This window comes from Trichoplusia ni, chromosome 13, assembly GCF_003590095.1.
Source record: "Trichoplusia ni isolate ovarian cell line Hi5 chromosome 13, tn1, whole genome shotgun sequence".
NCBI classification, from domain to species: domain Eukaryota; kingdom Metazoa; phylum Arthropoda; class Insecta; order Lepidoptera; family Noctuidae; genus Trichoplusia; species Trichoplusia ni.
This window is the reverse complement of record NC_039490.1, coordinates 1,850,452-1,864,310: the sequence shown is the minus strand read 5'-3', so window position 1 is coordinate 1,864,310 and position 13,859 is coordinate 1,850,452. Positions and strand designations below refer to the sequence as shown.

Here is a 13,859-nt window from a genome sequence, read left to right as displayed (position 1 = left end):
AAATACATATGCTGCGCAAACACCTCGAGCGCAATTATGATTTAAGACACAGTATTTTAATAAGCTTTAAAGAGCGCGTGTCATCCGCTGAAACCAGCCAAGAATATCTTTCCAATTGTTATTCAATAAATGTACTCGTGGGTCTCTGGCGACTCACATAAAGATCATTTCCTCGTCACAGCACTAGTTTACGAGGCACGCTGTTACACTACTGCGGAGGACCGGTGTCTTCACACTGAGGGTTACTCTCCAAGTTTATGAGGAAACCTTCCAGAATTGATTGAATGATGTAGTCAAGGAGATTGTAAAGGGATATAAAATAAGATGTCTATGATCTTGACTTCTTAAGTGTTGGGATAAGGTTTGTTATTGTCACGATCTAAAGAACGGAAGATTTTATTTTAATATACTAGCGCGTTCAAACAAACAAACTCTTCAGCTTTATATATTAGTATAGATTCGTACTAGAATTGAAATACCTAGTGGTTTATTAAATATCTACCGTTTATAAGAGAAATATTCTACGAGCAACTTAATGATCTGGTTTTGTATTGATTTATCAATGCTATCAATACAAAATACTTATACACACCGACACAAGATTAACCGGTTCATCCCTTCATGACAGCTGCACACAAATAACTTAAGTAATTCAAACAGACAAGTTGAAAGGTCACCGCGGCGAGTTCGCTAAATGTCGGGTTCAATTTGACAAAGGTCGCCGAGTTAAAATAATTATCCGTTGAACCTGTGTCAAGCGTTACGGTAACGCCGTTACATTGTGGAGGCATTTAGTTATAGCCATCATAACCCTAATAGTTATTTAATAACTCATAACCGTTAATAGTTAAGTGGAGCGGTTAAAGATTGTTACGTATTCGTGATCTTAGTATGTGCTGCATAGAGTAGTAAGTATGTTGTTGATGATTTATTATTACAGGGTATTAAATTTGCAGATATATCGATTATAAAATTTTTCATAGCTAAGATACGTTGATTTTAAAGTAAATGCATTAGTGTTTCTGTAACGCGGAGCCCGTATTTTATCAGACGCTAGTTTAGGTGAAATAGATATGCATAATCCCCGTGTCACAGTTAACTGCGGCCACTGCGACGATGTTATGGGGTAGAGTGACCCCAATTAACTAAGTCCGCGCAATTAGCCGGCCACAGGGCGCGGGGCCCCGGGTGCAGGGCGCGGGGCGCAGGGAGCAGGGCGCTGGGGCTTATCTCGCGCCCTTCGGAGACGCCTTAATAGCTGTTCAGGATTAACTGGTCTTATCAGGGTTTGCACTCTGCTTCACGCTTTTTTGGGACTTAGATGACATTCGCGATTATGTTACAGCTTCGAGCAGGCGGAGGATGCGGCAGTGACTTATTTGTTAGATAGTCCGATATTCCGTGCCGTATAAAGCTGTTTAAATGACTGCGACCTAAATTAAAAAAAACACCCTGAAAAACTTTTTTGCTAAAACAATTATTATTCGTAAATTTATAACACATTTTTGATTCCACTCGATAGACTAGTGAGGGATGCTTTTTTTATTACCAATAGAATCGCAACTTTAGTTGAAGTCTATGTAAGGTCAATTCAACAAATCAATCCTATCGATTCATCCAAAACCCTGGTGGCAATACAGCTTAAGATAGAATAATATGTCAACATAATGTACTCACACTTCAATGGCCTTGTTCCAGTTGATGACGTATCCGGAGAGCGCGAAGGTCTCGATGTTGACGACGTGCACGTTCCCGCGCTCCGTGCCCACGTGGATCCACTTGGAGGCGAGCGGCAGGTGCAGGCACGTGATCCTACAACACGGCACACACGCGACATGTTACTGCAGGCACATACCAGACAGGGCAGTCGGCGGGGACAGGGGGACAACAACGAGGTACGGATATGACACTTGTAGGTGTACTCGTCCCAAAGAGCCCGCTGCCAACCTTTACAACGGTTGCAGTTGTGTGAAAGCTTCAGTCTGCAAGCTTCAGGGAGTTGAGAGGGCCCTATGGCTGAGGTATCATACACACATACAACACCCAGATTGAAAAATAAAGTAATACACAATTTTGAAGCTAAAGTACGGGATATGGGTAAAGTCTTACATTCATTACTTAACTATTTTTATTAGTAACACTTACATTGTGTCAATATTTGCTTACAGCCCAAAAATTTAAAAATGTAATCAGTCAATTTCCATTAAAACGTTAGTCTTTGCATTTCATATTGCAATTTAAATAAAGTAGACGTCGCAGCGACAGGATTAAAACTCGAGAAGTGCAGTCTGAATAATTCAAACGTCCGTGTTTACAAGTAGAGCCTTAGAGCCTGCATCGATAAGGTCCGTCAGGCTCCCCGATAATGACATTAAGTTCACAGCGACTGGATTAATATGTATGTATTCATTGAACGACGTCATTTTATTGACTAACTGTTCTAGGTACTTAGTTTTCCCGTTCTTGTCAAGACATAATTCTTTAACAGATTTCATTGTTGTCTAATATTGAAAGTTTATTTTCGTTTGACTTTAAGCACTAGCACTAGTTATTCGTTGCTAAAGCCTTAAGGGTTTAAACGTGTTTCACCATTATTAAACAATTCACTAAAAACACGTTCGTACTCATGTATATTTAACACTGCGAAAGCAAGCTCCTTTGTATTAAAATAATATTTTTTACGTAGTACAGTAAGGGGTTATCTAAACGTTATAACTGCTAAACCATGAAGCAACAAAAATGCAGAAGGTTAACTGTATAGAGGCAGTCAATTTTGCTCTTCACTTGTGCTCGAAATGAAAATTATTTTTCTGCCTTTGTTTTTGCTGTGGCAGTCTATAGTATCCTGGTAACGACGTCCCGAGCGCACTCCAGAGGGCGCTGATAACACTCTGGGCTCTACAATATTTAATTATCCTTTTAACGCGAGTTAGGCCTATCGTCAGTAACGTGCTATAATCGACTGTTTACCCTATCTACAAAGAGGTTTGAGAACGTCTCATATGAATATTAAAATACATCGTTCTCATTATTAAATGAAAAGAACATGCGGGAAGGGGCGCAATAACAGATACATGTAGGAAAGGAGTCGGAATGACGGCCTTTAGAACAGTCGCCAATCCAACACAAGAGCCGCTGAATACATTACCATCTATATAACATCAAAATTACAAAACTACACACTGACAACGAAATAAAACGTACCCTGAAAACTAAACTATCGCAAATAAATGACACCGAGAGGCATGCTTACCGAGCAACAAGAGGTGCGTAATACAACATAATGCAGTGCCCTGATTGGCTACTCCCTGTGCACATGTACAGCATGCGGTGATCCTATTGGCTGGTGAGTACCTGCGGTGCTGATTGGACAGGCGATAGTCTCCAGTAATTAATGTTATTTGTATGTGTTTGCGGGTTACAGATACATTGATAACTCAGTTCACTTACTGTTCAGACCAATGTTTGTTGTTTGGTAATCGAATTTCAGAACATCATTCTAATCGTTGCTACAGTTTGAGTCCATGATGAATATTATTGTGTTGAAATAATAAGCAATGAAAATTTACGTACATAAGTAGATTTAATATATGAGAGACACAAAACGTATAATTTGTTTAAATATAATATCGACCGAGGTGGTAATTATTTTTGATGATGTATGTACCTCGCTATGTTATGTGTGTAATGAATGTGCATGTGTGTTTGTGGTATGTTAGTAGTGGTGTGTGTGTGTGTGCGAGTCCATGCAGGTGCGTGCGTGTGCGTGCGACATCAAACTAACACACACTCACCCCTTGATTTCGTTAGTCGATAGTGAGAGTTTGATGCGTGATCTGTAACAGCGCAAAACGTTCGCCTAAACTATGTGCGGCTGTCGGGGCCCGTCGCGAATGCGGCCGTGTCACATGTAGTACGGACGGACATAGGTTCGATACGTTTTGGGAACAACAATACTTGTGATTCTGGTAAACCTTGATTAAATATTACTTATCTATTGTTGCACCCAAAACTGTATAATCCTAAAAGATGCATATAATAAATAAGTGCTTAAAGTATAAATATATGTTTAAAGTATAATATGTTATAGTTGAGGTATTCATAAGAAAGGCTACAAGATAATAATTGGGATTTAAAGAATATTAAATAAAGACATGAAGTATCGTCACATAATTTGTGTTCACTAGAGAGACCTCTATAACTTCCCTAAAGGACTAACCTAACGATGTTAACCGAAGCGGGCAATAGGCCGATATGAAGTGACGGCAGGCGAAGCGAAGCCTCTATTGTGTGGCTCATGCGGCACGCGCTGCCGGTTACTGAACAGACTAATGCCTACATACTGCTGTTCTGTGCAAAGTCAATAGCTATTCGCTAGAATATGTAACTGTGTGGGCCAAGCATACTGTCATCCATTTTCTTTTTATAGTTTTGAACCCAAAGGGTTAGCAGCTTTTTGTCTGTCCGTTATCAGACTGTTTAAATCTTAACCTGAAATAAATTTTCAGGTTAAGCAACGGTTATTATGGGCATAAATTTGTCATCCAACCGAACATGTCACGAGTCCGACTCTCTCTGGACTGTTTTTTGAAAAGCAACGAATTATCCAACCCTTGAGCCCTAAATCCATTTAGATGACTTCTACAGAAGTACAGCTTGTTATCTTTGTATAAAACAAGTGTAACCCTCATTTCCCCGAACGAGGACTGTCGACTAGCCACCGAAGGGTTGGAACAGCAGTAACAAGTATTATTTGTAAACAAGCCGGTGTAAACAAAACGTCGGCGAGAACAAATGAGAATTAAATCAACAACAGATTATACGATTAGAATAAGTCTGTCTACCCGTTGGTTACCGTGATTACCATTCGCCGGCGTTTCATTAATCAGAGGCAGCACGGCGGGCCTGCTCCTTACTGACACATAATTGATAGCGCCGGGTTTGACGCCGTGCCAGGGGCGCTCAACTTGAGGTACCTATGTACTACTTTACATATTTTGGCAAGGATTTGGATTATTAATGTGTCAGAATTGTTGCTCCCTTGATTGATATCTATATTGAGTTTAGTTAAGTGAGCTGTCAAATGGCTTTTTCTGTTTTGAAGTATTTTTCACTCGTAGATCTTATTGTATGTATTCTGATTGACATTGACAGACTTGTTCTTTTTTTTTAATGTATCTTCTTTCTTGCTATACCCGCTGTCATGTACAAAGGTCACATAAGTAATATATTTTCGGGGCAAACCGGGCAAAGTCCTAAATCTCTTTTGACATAAAACAATATTTGTGTGTCGTTTTTTCTTGATGCGCAAAAAAAATAACTCACTTTACAAAGCTTCGCCAGACTGTTGGCAATATAAAAAGGTTATTTAACTTGGTATTATTCTTGCTGACATGACGTGGATATAAGTAGTTTAATGTTTTATTTCTTGTGTCAGAGGGTTTGTCTCCCCTGCATCGGGGTCTCGTTTACGGCTGCTTGCGCGAGTTATTGAAGCTTAAGATGATGCGACTTGATGTCAGTGAACTAGATGTGTCAGATGTGAGATGACAGGAGGCAGACAGGCTGAACTGTGCCTCGATATGCATGCAAGGTGAGTAGAGTATGAATTGAAGAAGTTAATGTATTGAGTGTTGTGTGAGAAATGTCTTACAGCGATATACAAAGGCGTGAGCACAGTGAATACCAATATAGTTTCACTATCGCAAAGGTATCGTACTAGAGATAGGATACAAGGTCCACACTACATTTGTGTACATGTACCATATATATTTTGGGATAGAGCGGCTCGGACAGACAAACGAGCACCCCCAGCGCACACAGAGTCGCCTATTAATTGGTATTTGTAGGAGGACGCCCGAGGAGCCGCTTTGTGGTGCAGCACTGTGTTGTATCGAGCCGGTTGTTGGAAAACAAAACAGGCTCACTAGCCTATTGTAGGCAACAAGATTGTTTACCTTTATGCGGGAATGTTCGTAGAGCTTTGTTTACGATGGAGAGGGAGGATGACCAGGCGGGACTGTGAGGCGGGACGTGTTAGTGGGCTACAGTGTACGATTAAATATTGTTAGGGTATTGTGTGAGGAATGTGCGCCGGTGCGGAAAACAGGCCGGTGTTAGTACAGGATGGTTCGAGCGTTCGTCCTTACAAGCAAATAAAACAATATGCATCCTTGTACTTAACGAAGAAACACAATACCTACGACAACGAGTTCTCCCAAATTATATCCATTTATCGTCTCGTATGACTCAAACATTTCTCTTCGCCTGGCGCTCCCTCGATGCTCGCTAACGACAACGGCTCGGCTATCAAAGAGCAAAACAATCGCGTTGTCATGGCAACCTCCGCCGTATAATTAATGCCCGCCGGCGCCCGCCGAAGAATTAAACAAAGCAACAATAAGGTCCTGCAGACAATACTCACAGATTTATAACGAACCAAGTTTGTTCGCGAAATGACGATCACTTTCCATAAATTTCATTTTGAATGTAAACAAGGGGTTCTAATTGACCGATTTCACGATTACCTAGAGATTCTGTGTAACTTGGGAAAAAGTAAAAGGTTCGGGAAAATAAGAGATAAAAGTAAAGAAAGAAAGCGCCGGAAATGGATTGAAACGAGCGCCGACAAATCGAAGCGAGCTCCGGCGGAAATGAACCGCAGACCTCAAACGACGGAACACATCTGACGCGAGCCTTATGTACCGGGTACCGGGACATATATGTACTACATATGGTTTCAAGATGAATGTAACAAATAATGATATGACGGGTGTTGGTGTGTCACCACACGCGTACTATTTAAAAGAAAAAAGTATTAATAATTTGAAGAAATCTTAGTCAAATAGACTCAACTACTTTGTAATGTAATATGATTATGAAGGCGAGACTTAATGGTAGGTGGAACCAAACGGCCTCAAATTAACTGTAAAGACTCTAAACGAGCAAGTCTACAGCAGCGATGGCGGTAGGAGGGTGATGTCATCAAGTAATTAGTGATTACTATGCAAACAGACAGACGACGCTAATGTCAGGCTTCCTAGCGGCCGTGGTGGTGGAAACTGGGACACTTCGTGACAATTACTTACGAGCAAAGACATCTTTATAGCTCCGTATAATAATGAAGAATAATAAAAAGCTTTTCCAGCGGTTGTATTTCATACTTGTTCTCATGATACTTGAGCAACTCAAGCCGAAAAGTAACTTATTCACTTCCAAAATCAGAGTTGCTTATGTAGGTACACAAAATAAATCCCGTCCACAAGAAAACAAACAAAAACACAGCAACTGTGTAGCAGCCGGCAGATGGCGACACCATAAAATTATCCTGAACTAAATAATGGCAATAAACCACCTCGAGCGGAATGAATTTCAAACGCGGCGCCAGTGGCCGGCAGCGCGGGGGGGGGGGCTGAGGGAGGTATGAGGGGTGATAATAAAAGTTGTAATTGTGACAAACAGACACCCGCAAGACTGGCCAACTAGCGCTTCCTGATTGAAGTTCTCGCAGTAATAAAAGTGGCCAACTTTGTAAATGAGTTTAATGGCTTCTAAGTGCAGTCCTAGAGAGAGAGTGCTACGAGAGAGTTATGAGGAGCGAGCTTTACTCTTGACGCTACTCCCGATTTGAAAACTTGAGGATTTGACTCCAGAAGTTTAATTACAGTTAAACTGTTACTTTATTCACTGGAAATAAGCGTCCAAAGTAGGGAAGCTAAGTATGGACAGTCGATGAAATTAAATCGATAGAAAATGTGGTCATGTATAATAGTTGAAGAAATTTAGTTAAAAATCTGGTGCCAATTATGTTAGATTTTATAAAAGTAGCATATCAAAGTAGGGTAAATTTAATTTTAAATTTTAAGAGTTTGTTTGTGAGCTGCAATGCGTCTGATAGTGCGAAACGCCACAAATTCATCAATGTAATATTGATATAACAACAATATTAAGAAGAGATCAATTAAATATTAAAAAAGCATGTCCCACTAGCAGCACGCACTGCCTAAAACCTTACAACCTAAACTAAACCTAGGACAAACACGCACAAGAACAGAAAAACAAAAACGATCAATTATTATCGGTGGTGGTCATGATACCTCTCTCTCTGGAACTTGAGCGAGTGCAGCCGCTGCGGCGACTTCTGGCGGAAGGTCCACAGGTGCAGCTGGTCGTCGGCGGTGGCGGTGACGAGCGCGCCCTCGTTGACGAGGAAGCGCGCGTGCAGCACCGCCTCGCCGCACTCGTGCCGCACGTGCGCGTCCACGCCCGGCCCGCCCAGGCTGTGCTAGCTCAGGAAACTATTCACTTCGATACACAGAGATAAATAATTTGTGCTGTTTAATAACACTAACTATAGTCAGAGGAAGCCTGAAGAAACTAGATAATGTTCAACATTTTAACCCTTATTGGGCGATACATTTTCTTGCATTATGTAATTGTTGAACGGTTAAACGTGAAAACATGATATATTTCGTCGGACTCAAACGCAGGTTTTTAGTAAAGTGAGTTTAAAAATATATAACTTTGAAACTATTCTGCTATTTTCTCATGTTTTAGTCTTGAAGCTTAAATATTCCATTATAAGCTAATCTGTATTAAGTTTCAGAAAATAATTAGCTCCAATTCAAACCAAGCAAAAGTTTAATTCGAAAATGTAAAATTAACATTTATAAAATCTGTATAAATTTTTGCGGTATGAAATGATGTCGGGAGAACTGTGGACGCATGACCGCACAGGTAGTTGTTCAAATGTTCAGCGAATGTAGTCTGAAATTCAGGCTCATTCGGTGTAGTGGTTACATAGAGCGGGCGGAGCCGCGCGGCGCGGTGAGTTAGTGCTCGCGGCGGTGCTCAGCGGTGCGGTGTGCAGCCATTACCGTAACACTGGCAGACTGCCGTCATGCGAGGGGTGGGAACCGAGTTAAATGTTCACGTGGATTTACCGTTTTAAATACAATCGTGAAATCTTTCATGAAAATAGGAGGAAAAATGCATTTCTGTAGCTTGCATTAAAACATTCAGAGTTTCTATTTAATTAAGTAAATTGTTAAACGTTGGATAAGGTCAAGGGTCTAGTTACAAAATTCTTCGTTAGCGTGTTAAAGCTTTTTCTAAATAAAATGATTAGCAGCAGGTAATCGCCTTTATCATAACACGCCGAGTTTTACGAAATTTGTTTCAAAGTATATATTATACAGCGTGTAATCCACGTAAATCCGAGCCCCATCTAAATGTAATAGCATCTAAATATAAAACGCTGCGTCGACGCCAGTTTACTTATTCTTGTCGCGCCGACATAAAAACGTAATTACACTTTCTTAATAAAGTTGAGGCAATATAAAGCGCGCATTGAAAACCTTTGTGTAAGCTTCGTTACGCTTAATTTCGATACAAAGGCGGGGAGAGGCGGGAGTCGCCAGGTAACCAGACACAATTACCTATCGTCGCTATCGTGAAGGCACAATACACTGAGAAAATCCCAGGCTTCAATATGTTTATAATGAGATAGTTTCATAATGAGGTGTATCGAATACATTGCCGTTTATAAAGAGGCAGGAGTAGGTAGCTGTATTCCGGGGAATGTGGTGAACGAACTCACGTAACTTATTCAGCACATTTACACTATTATTGGTTTGCATTCGTATAATACTTTAAGGTACAATATTTCTGCATCTAAATACGATTTTCCGTGTCCATTCTAAAATAGAGTAGGTTAGATGATGACACATTTTCGCATTACAGTTTTTTCAAAAAAGCCTCTGCGTTTTGTTGGACCTATGTCTTGCAAAAGGCAGAGTTGTTGTGTCTTGTTTGTAGTTGTTAAAAAGAATGATGCAAAAATTTGATTCACAAAAAAATAAAAACAATTATATATATATTTACGCAATAGGCGTCTTATACATTAATCATAATTTGTAAGCTTGAAGTTAATCTTGTCATAAATAAAGAATGAATTTGCTTATTAAAATCTATTTTACATATTCTAATCCAAGCCAGTTTATTCTAATTCCCAGGCATTTGTTTTAATAGGCATTAAGGTAATAAGCTTAGTCCTCACATTTTAATGAACTGTAAGCATTACGTAGGCTGTAACGATTAACATTTTATGAAACTCTAAAACATAACGTACCTAAGCCGGCGCTTGTATCATTACCGAAGAAGGATTTACACAAGGTACTCAGCAGGTATATTGTCGTAGGTATTGTGTTCATAGCTTATATCATGAAACGAAACGCTTAGCTCTTGAATACATATTAACAAATCTGACAGACTATAAACAAGAGTCTGAGTGATTGTGACAAAAGTATAGTATATATAAGTAAGACTTTTTATCTTTATCGATTAGTTAAAATCGCGTAGTCGTGAACCAAATCCACTGCCTACGACGTGTCAGGGGTTTTGAAAACCCCCGCGACACAAGAATGAAATTGCTTAGTTCGGAAGTGGGCTTTTTAAAGTAAAAATAATTTTGCTTGACGATAAGAAGAAACATTAATAAAGCTCAATAAAAGAAAATTGCCAGTTGTCTTACTTGATATTAATGTTTGAAGTTACACAAACGAATCAAAAAACAAATTAACTTGACAGTGAGAAACTTGCTGGCTTCGTATCTTATCACTTGGTAGACAGTGTGGCCAAGTTCGTTTCTTAATGAAGGTGCGTTAAGAACTTTCAAATAAATTAGGAAACTTAAATTAATAAATCATCAAGTCAGATTTGTTGAGTTTTAGAGTACCTGATGATTATCTAATATATAAAATTCCCGTGTCACGATGTTAGTTACCGTACTCCTCCGAAACGGTTCGAGCGATTTTAATGAAATTTTGTATATATATTGGGTAGGTCTGAGAATAGAAAAACATCTATTTTTCATACCCCTAAGTGATAAGGGTTGCCCACACTAAAAAAATATATTTTATTTTTTGGACGAAATGGTTTGTTGTTATTTTTTTTATAATGTGGCATTAAAAATACATACAACTAGAAAAAAAAATATTCAGCAAAACAACTTTTGCTGGGTCAGCTAGTATTCAATAAAAACAGATTACGGAGTGACTTTCGTAGATGTCTCTATATTTCATTTAACAAAGATATCTTGTCACGGGGACGGCGACTTATTGCTCAACGTTCTTAAATGCTATAGGAGTACTATAAATAAACTCGTAGTCTTTATTACACCATATTTTCATTTCTTTTGTTTTTCTCCGCAACAATCTGCGTAGGTTATCGTAGAACTTGGCGGCAGTAACTGTCGTACATCCTGCTATTAAGGACGCCGCCGTCCGCCGCTAGGCGCAGTTTATGTTTATTTTAATTAGCCCAAATGGAGCCTCTGTAATGTTAATTCTGTAATTATTTCAACGTTTGATATATATATCTGTGGAACACTGCGGTCTTAGTGTCTCTTGTATAATTACCACTGCGGCTTTACTTTACAATACTTACCGGTAATTAACAAAATAATTTGAGCGGTCTACCTCTTTGCGCTAATTAAGATCGTGGACTTCGAGGTAACCCTTTTTTATATTAAAAATTCTTTACAATATTATTTTTGTGTGTGGATAATGAGGAGCAATATCACCAACATATTATATGATTAAATTTTAACATTTACGTAGCCCGTGCTCCTATACCCCGGTCCATTAAGGAATATAATTTTCAACTTCGGGAACGCTTGTCGTATAAACTGGCGTTATAACTTCGACAGTATCGCTATTTACAACCTAAAGGGTTGCCGGCCTTCGCATGTACTGTAATAAGTGCTAAACAATATTTTTTATTAGCATTAGTAAACACCCAGGTGGCCACGATGTGTTGTATTTTATAAAGTAATTTTCAACTTGAAGAGAGATACAAAGCTTGAACGTTAAACGAGCAGCGTTTGGATTAACTTAAATTTCTTTAGTAAGCATTGTCCCTTACTACAATAGCCGGCCATTTTATATCTGAAGTCAAACGGATCATAGTAATCACATTTATCATGACAATAGAGACATTAGGGTTCTCTTCAATATTTAACTGAGCGCGGAGTAGTTGAGCACTTATAACAACGTCCCATCTACCTGATGACAGGTCGAGCCCTCGTCCTTCGTGACGCACGGACCTCAAATCCTCCGCCGATTCGATATAATGAAAAAAGGTCAAAAGTAATTTAATAAAAGGGAAATAGAATCTCGGAGATCCCTATGTAAATGTACCAGTCAATTGTGCAGTTATCAGGGCCCTGCGAGACGGGATTACATCTTATTGGAGGAGACCTGCTTTGTAATTGAATTAGGTACCTTTGCTTATAATAAAAGGATAAAGTTATTTCAATTGGATATAAAGCACAATATAATAGTATCGGTTCTTTTAAGAATAATACTTGGAAAACCTTCCAAATTGTACTAAGCCCAGCTTACAGAGAGGCCGACTTTCTCCAATTTTGGCTCACATATTTTCTCGTCATAAATTGTACATAGGCGACGCAATAAATGTAACTATTCAATAAAGTCTAGACAGATGTGTCGCACCTACATCAAATGGCTTTGTGAACTATTGACAATTTGTCGATATGTCCCAAATCAAGTCGTCTTTACGAGCTTATAAATGTTACTTTTAGTGAAGATTGGGAGATTGGTTTAACATGTGAAAACTTATTGACGACGCGGTGTCGTCGATCAGGCAAGGCGTTAATGTTGACGGAGGACTCTGTCAACACGCCGTCCTGTGCCAATATATTAGGCGCTGTTTATTCAACACCGTTTTGTAAAGTGTTTAAGGATCTTTACATAGCAATACGCCTCTCTCTAGAATAATATTTTAGTAAGATTTATTTGCTCGTTATTTTAAACGGTTCTGACTTTATGTATTTATATCTATGGCAACGTCAAGGATACTCTAAAACAATGTCCTTCCTATATCCCTTTATACTAGATGTCATTTACTAAGAGCAGTAACTGGAATGAGAAACACACATAACCTTCAATTAATTTTCTTTCATTTAGTTAGTCGATTCCCCGTGGTCCTTGTGTACCCAGAGAGGAATGCTAATAGTCGGGGATTCGAGGAGATCCTACGATTCAATCAAGATGGCAAAAAGGGCTTTTGATTTTTTTAATATCTCACTTAATATAATGGGCCTGCTTTATCATCGGGCTTCGGCGGCACATCCAATTGTGGTACTTACGGAGGAGGCAATTTATTTAGAAAAAGAAATATTTAGGTTACTTGTGCGTTTTGCTGAGCGAACAAACAAAAGTTGTTGCTCCGGAGACGAACATAAACTCGCATCAGGCTGGCCCTTGACGCGCCCTAACTTATATTACAATTCATGGGTTACGCGGAAAACTTTATGATTTATCGCCCAAAAAAGAAAATTATACTTTCATTGAGTTTGTCCCGCAGACACGACTAACCGAGGACCTTCTTTTTGCTTTAATTAAAATGTAATTTTCTGGGCGGTTCACTCCGGTTAGAGGCGGTTAGAGCCAGCGTACACCGGATCCCTTCAGATAATACAGTCAAGTGTTGCCAACATAACGCCATTAAAGTTTTGTTTTAGTTGTCAAGTTCGTTAATTACAGCCACAGTTTTAGTTTGTAACTTTTTTAATTAATGCACTAGTTCCCCTATCGAGGAACCGAGCTGTAGTTTAATTGGTTGTAATTATAAAAGTTGTGTGTTGCGAGTTGAAGTGTCGTTCGGAAGCTTTTAAAAATATGTAATGCGGAAAGCTTGTGGGATTCATTCAAGTCGTGCAGACTTAATAGAGTTTTGCAAATTGGACATTCTCAGCAGTGGGACTGGGAGGTTGGAGGCGCGCCAACAGAGTGGTAACGTGCCGCCTCGCGCCTGGCTGCCTGCTCACCGGCGGGTTC

At 39.4% G+C, this 13,859-nt stretch overlaps 1 protein-coding gene across 4 annotated transcripts in view; it reads right to left on the bottom strand.

Moving 5' to 3' along the window:
• LOC113499801 (syntaxin-binding protein 5) overlaps positions 1–13,859 on the bottom strand; it is a 210,773-nt gene that overhangs the window by 29,421 nt on the left and 167,493 nt on the right. For all 4 annotated transcript variants that reach the window (XM_026880320.1, XM_026880324.1, XM_026880322.1 and 1 more), the window contains exons 3-4: positions 8,097–8,279; positions 1,678–1,812 (exon numbers count right to left, since the gene is read on the bottom strand). In XM_026880320.1, the coding sequence (XP_026736121.1) occupies positions 1,678–1,812; positions 8,097–8,279 (318 nt within the window). The remainder of the gene's footprint in view (positions 1–1,677; positions 1,813–8,096; positions 8,280–13,859) is intronic.